The sequence below is a fragment of the Girardinichthys multiradiatus genome, chromosome 19 (genome assembly GCF_021462225.1).
Source record: "Girardinichthys multiradiatus isolate DD_20200921_A chromosome 19, DD_fGirMul_XY1, whole genome shotgun sequence".
NCBI classification, from domain to species: domain Eukaryota; kingdom Metazoa; phylum Chordata; class Actinopteri; order Cyprinodontiformes; family Goodeidae; genus Girardinichthys; species Girardinichthys multiradiatus.
In genome coordinates this window covers 500,898-510,174 of record NC_061811.1, presented here as the reverse complement: position 1 = coordinate 510,174, position 9,277 = coordinate 500,898, and the positions used below count along the sequence as shown (strand labels likewise).

General features: G+C 42.5%; 1 protein-coding gene across 1 annotated transcript in view; it reads left to right on the top strand.

The window, feature by feature from the left end:
- Positions 1-565: 565 nt before the first annotated feature.
- apoba (apolipoprotein Ba) overlaps positions 566-9,277 on the top strand; it is a 63,105-nt gene continuing 54,393 nt past the window's right edge. The window contains exons 1-4 of the mRNA XM_047345694.1: positions 566-1,061; positions 3,136-3,165; positions 3,535-3,641; positions 3,710-3,855. Coding sequence (XP_047201650.1) covers positions 1,007-1,061; positions 3,136-3,165; positions 3,535-3,641; positions 3,710-3,855 — 338 coding nt within the window. The 5' untranslated portion in view covers positions 566-1,006. The remainder of the gene's footprint in view (positions 1,062-3,135; positions 3,166-3,534; positions 3,642-3,709; positions 3,856-9,277) is intronic.

Genomic DNA, 9,277 nt, shown 5'->3' with positions numbered 1-9,277 from the left:
AATGTTATTAAAGTACACTTGAATGTGTATAATGTGCTTTATTGAAATATGTCATTGAAAAAAATAAAATTAAGAACACTTTAGTTACTATGAACCTTAAAAAATGAAGGATTTTGACAAAGGAATGCTGTATTTTCAGTTAAGTTCAAAGCTAAACAGCTAAGTAGTTGCTGACATTTTTAAATAATGCATTTAACAATGATTTTAGTTTTTAAATAGACATGTTGTTTACTTTTAACACTTAAACACTTTAATTGTTATAAATATTTTCTATAAACAACATGCTCACAGGTGGAATCGAACTCACTAAATCCCCTCTTTTCTTCCCCCACCCCCCACCCCCCCGGGGCAGACTATTGTTCCTCAGCTTTGACGCAGTAGGAAGAGTAGTCGTCTTGCAATTGGAAGGTTGTGGGTTTGATTCCAGCTTCCTCCTGCTGTTTGTCGATGTGCCCCTGGGCAAGGCACTTAACCTCAAGTTGTCTACCGATCTGCGTATCGGTGTATGAATGTGTGAGCGTTAGTGAGTGTGATTGGGTGAATGTGACTCTAGTGTAAAGCGCTTTGAGTGGTCTGTATGACTGGAAAGGCGCTATATAAGTTCAGTCCATTTACCGTAGTCTACGGAGGTGCAGTTGTATCGTCCCTGCAGGGAGTTCTGGTCTTGATACAGCCTGGAGGATCTACTGTAATGTCCCTCTATCAGAGTTCCTAGCAGGCCCAGAAGGTGGTTCCATGGACCGCTTGAGAGGATGAAATCCCTAAAAGAGGAATATTTTAAGAAGAGCTGCAGGGAAGCGGGTAGCAGAACCTTCACACTGGTTTCCAAACCAAAACGATTCAATGCAGGTCACAGTTTGAACTTTGTATTGAGTGATACGGCAGCTGCTCAGCACACGACCAGAGAACAGGGAGTTTATAAAGGATCTGAGTGGAGCTGGAGCTGGTTCAGTTGTCACTCTGGGGGCTGAAGATCGGACAGGAAAGCCCGTTTGTTCGGCCCATCATGGGTTACAGCCAGCTGTGTATGTTCCTGTTGCTGAGCAGCTACTCTCTAGCACGTAAGTCTACACCTTGATTTTTATTTCAAACAGATTTTCTCTGTTGATGCTGACGGAACAAAGAGAAATGATGAAGAACATCAGAACATCTGGACTGAACGCAGTAATATTCTCATTCTGACTGTGTTCTTCCAGTTTAATCTCTGCAGGTTCTGCTTGTTCAGACCTGCAGTTTTAATGATGAGCAGGTTTAGTTCTGAAAGACAGACGTGGGTCCGTCCTCTTCGTTTTGCTTATTGTGTTAACTGCACAGATCGGACCGGGTCGGAGCAGTCTGATTTAGGAACAGATAATAACTGCAGCAAAGACATGTTGATTTACCTGATCTCCAACTGGGAGGCAGTGGACTAGTACTGGGATGGACTGGGCTGTAACTTATTGCTCGTCATGGTGTGTTTCACTGTCAATGATCACTGTTACTGCATCTTATAACAGCTGCCTTTAAATTATTTATTTTTGCTTAAACGTCTTTTTAGAGCAAACATCCAGAGATGTTCCATCACGTACAAAAACAGTCAAATCCATGAGTCTGCCTTTTTTTTTGGTTCCCCGCAGTCAGAGTCAACCATTGATCAGACGTTGAATCAGAGCAAATACAAACAAACTACCCACCTGCCCGCCTGCCTGCCTGCCTGCCAAAACCTGAACTGAATAAACAGAATAACAATAATCTGAACAAATAAATAAATGGGGGGAGTCAATCAATTAGGTCTATCTTGGGAAAGGAGTTATTATAAGGGATCAGAAAGAAAGGGATCCGAAATTTTCTAAAATGATTTAACCGATCCTCTTAACGTGTTTAACCTTTTCCCAACCCATAGGAGACACGAAGTCGTTTAACCATGATGTTGTGATTGGTGGATCTGGACTTTTCCACCTAGTAGTGTACATCATTTAGCCATGAGGGCAGCAAATCAGCTTGGTGTCTAATAAGCCTGTTTCCATCAGCGGAGGGGGACATGGAAGGAGAAGCACATCAAAAACCTTGGAGAGAGGATTGAAAACAGACAACCAGAAAGATGTGAGCATAGAGCAGGAAAAAATAGTATGTGTGTGAACTGCCGGGGAGAGGGATCATCTCACACAGCTGTCGTTCATGTCAGGAAACGACTTTGTTCGCTTAGCTCTGGCATAATGAATCCTAAATACCACCTTAAACTGAACGGGTCTCTAAGAAGTGTGTCCCTCCACCAGCCCTTACCAGCTGAAGTACCTAAATGTGGTGGATGCTGGATGAAAAGGAAGTGTGCCTGGGAAAATAAATTTGGCTGACTTATTAACTGGAAAACCTTTTCAATATTAAGTTTGTATCCTGAAAACATACCAAAGTTTTTAGCAAGTCTATTATTCTGTCAGCACAGTTCACTGGATCTTGGCCATACAACAGTAAATCGTCGGCATATAATTCTGCTTTGTGTTTAATGCCTCCTCTTTGAATAACTACAGATGATTTGGAATATTTTAGAGATATAGACAGAGGTTCTACAGCAAGAGAGAAAAGTAGGGTGAGAGAGAAATGTGTGGAGATTTCATTATTTGTTTTAACACAAGCTTGGCGAGCAGACTATAGGAGTTGAATCCATGAAATAACCTTAGGGCCAAATCCAAACGTTTGTAGGTCTGTGAATAAAAACTGCCATTCCACTCTATCTACCAGCTTGGTTTTGATGGCTGGCTAATGAACAGCTCGTCATTACAGGCGGGAATCACTATAGCAACCAGTGACTCAGCATTTTCTGAGTCACTCAGCAGCTTCTTCTACCTATGTTGATCTAACATCAAGTCAGAAGGAAGATGATGTGCTGCATGTTGGACCTTCAGACAGAAGCATCTTCTAAAATAATGTCTACATATCTGTTAGATATTAAACTATTCCTGACTTTCCTGATCCCAAACATGTGTTTTATACATATCTAACATGTAGTTCAGCCTGCTGCAGCGTTGGACTCTGGTGCCTCTGCAGAACCAATGAAAACAGAAAATGCACACATGTTGCAGATGCATTAGTGTGTATAGAACTGAACTGTTTGTTATTGCAGCTTCTTCATTTTAATTTCGTTTTTTATTTTCCCAGAGGATGTGGAGGAAGCTGCTTCATGCCAGAGTAAGTTTCCAACCACAAACACTGATAATTTGGAGGTTGCAGCAGAAATCTGGATTTATTGTGTCTCTGTGGGGGTCAGGGTCGGGGGTTCATTCAATGCAAACAGAAACATTGATCTGCTGATGGATAAATGCTACTCTCTGAACCCATGGCATGTTTGTTGGAGATAGCACCTAGACCTCATGGAGCTGCATAGTTTCTGCCACAGAGAGGTTGAAACGTGGGTAGTCCCATGATGGCAGGGAAATGTGTCTGTCAACTTATGATGCAAGCATAAAGATGCACTGGAGGATAAATAAGAATCTCATCAGGGTTTGACTGAAATGATGTGTTCAATCTAAAGATGCAAATACTATTATCTCATTGCAGTGGCTTCAAGATTCAAGGTCCAAAGGAAGTATGTGTACCAGTACAGCACAGAGAGCCTAAATAATGCGGGGGGCTCTGCCAAAAACGGTCCTAAAGTCACTTGTGAGGTACACAACAGTTTCACTGATAACAGCTCTTATCTGAGGTCCCTTGCTGACTCGTCACATGTCTGCAGGTAGAGATCGAAGTCCCCCAGATGTGCAGGTTCATCATGCACACCAGAGACTGCACTGTCAGCGAGGTGTCTGTCATGGATCCTCAGGAAGAGCCGGTCTACAATCCGGCACCGGGCTCCGATGCCTTCAAAAGCAGCATGGAAAAGTCAGTGCAAATAATGCAGCATCAGATTTACAAAGTACTGAAAATCTGTGCAAACCTTTTAGACTTAGACAAGACTTAACATGATCAACTCACTGAGTAACAGATCACTAAGACTGTATGCACCCCAGAATACTTCTGTCTAAAGCTCATTCAGTCCTCATTGATACATCCCCGACTAACAGCAGGACACCTGGAAGAAGCACAAACAGAAACTTCATCACAGCTTCATTTAATTTGTTTATGCATGAACTTCTCATGTTGAAGTTATATGATCAACAAGTGGCAGATTTACAAAGCTTCTCTGCACAGAAAATGTGTAAATGTGTATTAGGAGGTCATGAGCAGGTATTTGACATTTACTTTTCCATAAGTGTTGCTCCCCTCTTGCTGTCTTCTTGTGCTGTCTAGTTCGTGGTGTTTGTGGAGAACATTGTGTTGGAATTATGATTATTGATTAATTAATATTTATCAATAATTATTATTAAAAATCATAATTTGACTAAATTAATTTCTTAACCAAAATCCTCATTTATGAATTGAAACCAGAGATGTTTCTGGTGTTGTAATTGTGGCTCAACGCCTTTGATAATTACAACCGTTAAATACTCCGTAATAATTAATAACTATTACCAGAGATGTCGCTGTTTAATCGACCGTTTCTGCCGAAACGTGTGGAACTTTTAACCTTATCTTGACTGAAGAATCACTCTTGCCCAAAATAAACACAGAACGCCTTCTGTTACCATCTACGTGAATATTTATTAAATCACAGCCTGATACAATCCGCTCTTCTGATTTAATAATCTTCACCAACTCAAACATGCAAAGTTCTACACAAAAGGGGTAAAATATCTAACTAAACAACAATAAAGCAAAACAGCAGTGGGTGTGTATGGAATCAAACCAGTTATGGCAAAAATGATAATATGACAAAGGGATGTAGTGGTGAGTGGAGGAGGGTCGCAGCTCCAACTGTAACTCAGTTATACTCAGTCATAAAACATCCCCCAACGCTGGGCGGGGTGAGCAGACAAAGTGTTATAAAACTTTTGATGGCAAGCTAGCAAGCAGTAAGGTTGAAGACAAAGAAAATGGTGAATTTCACCATGAGGTTATTTTAACAGTCCAGTCTCACAGCACACCTGCGCTTGCTCTCAGGTGTTGGAAAAGCGGTCAATCTTCGTCCTCTGGCCTCCTTGGCAAAAGGGAAAATATGATCTGACCATCAAAGTCGACTAGAACAAAACACGGTGGCGATTCGTCTCCTTGAAACTCCGTGTTTTTTTAGTTACGTGTTAAGCTCACGTCTTCGATCAGCAAAATGAAATTTCTGGCTTTCTTATTCCAGAAACCTCTTTTATGAATTGTTCGTTGGCCAACGAGAGAGAATAAATGAGATCCACTCAGGACTCTTCTCCAGGTGATGCTTCAGATGTTGGTAACCGTGTCACGGTCTCCAGCTGAAGGCAAGTGGTGGGTCGTCTCATCCTCTGTTATATAGTTGACAGTGGCCTCAGGGCTGCGACGCCCCTGTCTTATCAGCCACGGGGCCAACGGGACCTGTAGGCACGGACTGTCCTGGATACAAAATGGCTGAAAACGCCAGGAGGCCTGGTGGCGTCCAGCAACATGCAAATGGTCCAATATTCAGCAAACAAGTGGTCCAACAATTGGTAGCAAAGCTAGACTACTAGAGTAAATGTTAAAGATCATAAATATCTCCAATCCACTGTCTATATGCCCATGTGCCAAACTTGCTGAACTCCCTTTGTATTTCTTGGGTATGCCCAGTCATGTCGCACCCTTCCAGAGTTCTGACAACTGGCTTAGTTCTTTCCATGTTGCCTTGATTTCTGCTTCCAACCTCTTCCTCCATGGTGGAGGTTGTCCAATGGGGCCACCCTTACTTTTTCCAAATGTCATTGTTTCTGTACTGAGTATCAGTTTGTTGATTTCTGTTATGGTTGCAGTACAGACTGCAATTGCTGCTGATTCCACCCTCTTCATGGTTTCCCCTTGCTGTTGCATTGTTGCATGTGTTTTACCTCCTTATGGTTCAGTTGTGAAAGCAACTTCCGTTTGTGGATGTTGGAACACAGTTACTAGATGTTTTGGTGTTTGCTTAAACTGTGGGTATCGAAGTCGTTTCATATGGCCCCTTTGCCTAGGGTTACTGGACTAGAAGCATTCCAGCAGTGCCTTGTAATAGTAACCCATTTCTCATCAAAGTGCTCTGGTTCCTCCACAACATCTAAGCTGGCATGCTTCTCCATTTATTCGCTCTCATCTTATGGGATAGGTGTTAAGGGTGTTGCCTAAGGACCAAGACTGGAAGATCGTGTAACCCGCTATACATCCCCATGCAGGATTATACACACACATACAGTACAGTACAGTAAGTGAACAAACCCAAACAAACAGCCAGAGTCAGTAATAACTATCTTCAGCATAAAGAACAAGACTTACTGGAAGTGATGGTCTGGCCCCACCGAGCCCTGATCTCAACATCATTCAATTCAATTCAATTCAATTCAATTCAATTCAAAGATACTTTATTGATCCCCGAGGGGGAGTCCAGTACAACCCATCCAAACATACATCATGACACAAGACAAGGGAGGACGGGTCACAGAGACTTTGCTGCCCACTCACAGGCGCTGCCCTTGCTAGATGAGAAAAGAGACCACATTAGGTAAGTAGAGGAAAAAAATCATATTTCACACTTTATCCTTAGCAGGATACAGTTTGAGATTGTAAAAAACCTCAGAACAAAGAAGCAACAAGTTGACAAAACAACATCATGCTGGGAACGGTGAAGGTGGTGTGAGGGGTGCATATGTTTATCTTGAGCATGTGTGTGTGTGTAAGTGTGTGTGTGCAAGTAAGTCCATGAAGCACTGTCACAGAGGCCATTGTCCTTGATGGTTCGTTGGAATGTACATCAACCGGCCACAAAGTTCTGAGCAGGTCCACAGATGTCCTCAGTGAAGGGAGGGGGCAGAGGGAGCAGAGCGTCATGGTTACATAACTTCCAGGAGAAGTTGAAGATAACCAGCCATCAAGGCCGTGCAGGGGAGCCAGATTCAGAAAAACAATAATTATTTGGGTTAGGCTGACTCTTAATTTTCCGTCAGCCTTGAGAGTCTCGCTGGTTCTTCTCAAAGGCAAATCCAAACAGCCAAATTCCTGGTCTTTCTGCCAGATCCGAGCGAACAACTTTCTCCAAGATTTATCCCATTTCACTCCTGAGTCCAGGAACCGCAACCTGCCTGCGATCCTAAGGATCGCATCCAGTCTGCGATTCAGCTCACGTAACATCTCAGTCTGAGTGTTGATCGCTCTGAAGATCCCATCATACATGCCAAGCAGTTTCACAATGGCCAGAACAGCTGCTGACATTCTCCAAATTTCTCGATATGCCAGGTAACCGCTCACTCCAAAAAGCAGAAATCCTGATATCAAACATCCAATTATATACACATCTTCCACATCCTCGACTGACATTATCGACAAACACACAATCCTCCACTTCTGCCAGGAGTCCATCGTGTATCCAGAGAAAAATGTCCAGCCCGGACAAGTTGGGCTGTCCTTCACCGTCTTCTCCTTGAGAAAATTTGATCAATTGCATTGAGAGACCAGCTGACCAAATCCATAACTCAGAATTTGGAAAGAGGCTCCAAAAAGTAGACAAGACACAGAGCTGAAGCAGGGCAGATATGGGAGGGTGCGGGAGACAGAGAAAAAGCGTCCACCTCCACCGAGATCAGAAAGAAAGAAAGGAAGAAAAAAAAAATAAAGTCATGGAGTGTGTCTGGGATTAGATGAAGAGACAGAAGGATGTGAGGAAGCCTCCATCCACAGAAGATCTGTGGTTTGATCTCCAAGATGTTTGGAACAACCTACCAGCCGAGTTCCTTCAAAAACTGGGTGCAAATCTACCTAGAAGAACTGATGGTGTTTTGAAAGAAAGGGTGGTCACACCAGATATTGATTTGATTTATTTTTCTCTTTTGTTCATTCACTGCATTTTGTTGTGAACGGCTTTTGATTCCTCTCTGATGCAGTCAGATGTTGGTCATAATGTTTTGAGGTGTTTTTCTCAGGACTTGATGCTCTCTGTGAGGACATATTTTTCTCTTTGATCATTTCTGCATTGGCTGTTTGTGTCTGAAGAGAGGGTGACAGTGACTTGCCATAAATTGGACCTGCGGGGCTTGTAGGGCATGTTTGCATTTGCTTTTTTAGGTCTATCTGCATTGTAGATCTCTGGCAGAAATAAAGCAAACAGCATCTGCAAAACATGCAAAAAACTGAGCAGATACTGTTGGTTTGTGAATCCCCCCTCAGTATTTTGGTTGGCTGGTTTGGAGCTAAAAAGAGAGATAAATTGAGAAAATGAAGCTCTGGACCCAGATCAATTTTCAGCTAATATATTTTAAACACACATCTTTCATCATATTTGTGGTGAACATTTTTAATATGCATAAGCTCTCTAGACTGACAGTAATTGCAGTTATATGGCAGGGACCAAGAGCTTCCTGTTTGTCTGCAGAGAACAATGATACAGCCAATAAAAGAGGAGGTGCCAGGTGAACCTGAGAAGAACACTGAAGGTTAAAGAAGACACAGAACTGCTTCTTTCTAAAAAGAACTGAGATCAGACAGAGGGAGTCCTGGTCTATAGGGTCATGGACACGGAGGGCTGGACAAGCTGTGGGCTTTTAACTAGCCACCTCCTGGACATCACCAGAGACAGAAGAGAAACTCTATTAAATCTAGATTCATTTCAATTTTCAACAGATTTCTTTCCTTGGGCTTGTGCTCCTTTAATTGCTCCTTTATTTCACACCATTTTAAAAGGGACATATGATGCTTTTAAATCCTTCCTTTCCCCCTTAAATCATCCAGCTGTGGTCTAAATAAAGTGGAACTGCAGCTTTTTGGTCTGAACTCCTTGTTCTTGTAGCTCCTCAGGCTCCTCTTTTACCTGTTCTGAGGAGCGTCTGAGAGCAACTCGTTTTGGTGCCGTCTCTTTAAATGCTGCTGAGGCGCTTCGCACCGCGCCCCCCTCCAGGACAAAGGGCACTGAACTTTAACCTGTTCTGCCATTTTTGTAGTTTGAAAACAGTTATCTGGCGGTGCAGAAGCAAGAGAAACACAGCAAAACAATGCTAAAGTGTTTATGTAATAATAATATTAAAACACATCAAACATGAAGAACTCGTCCTTGAGGAGCTTCATGCAGACGAAGAGAAATTTCTCCACTGATGTGGTAACATTTCCACGAAAAATTAAACTCAACCAGACACTTTGAAGAGGTTCTGGTGCTGGAGGATGGTGTGATGAATTGTGTGGGTTAATACAGCCAACAACTAAACAGAACCTATCTTCTTGCAGCGTCGGCATATTTGAGATTTTA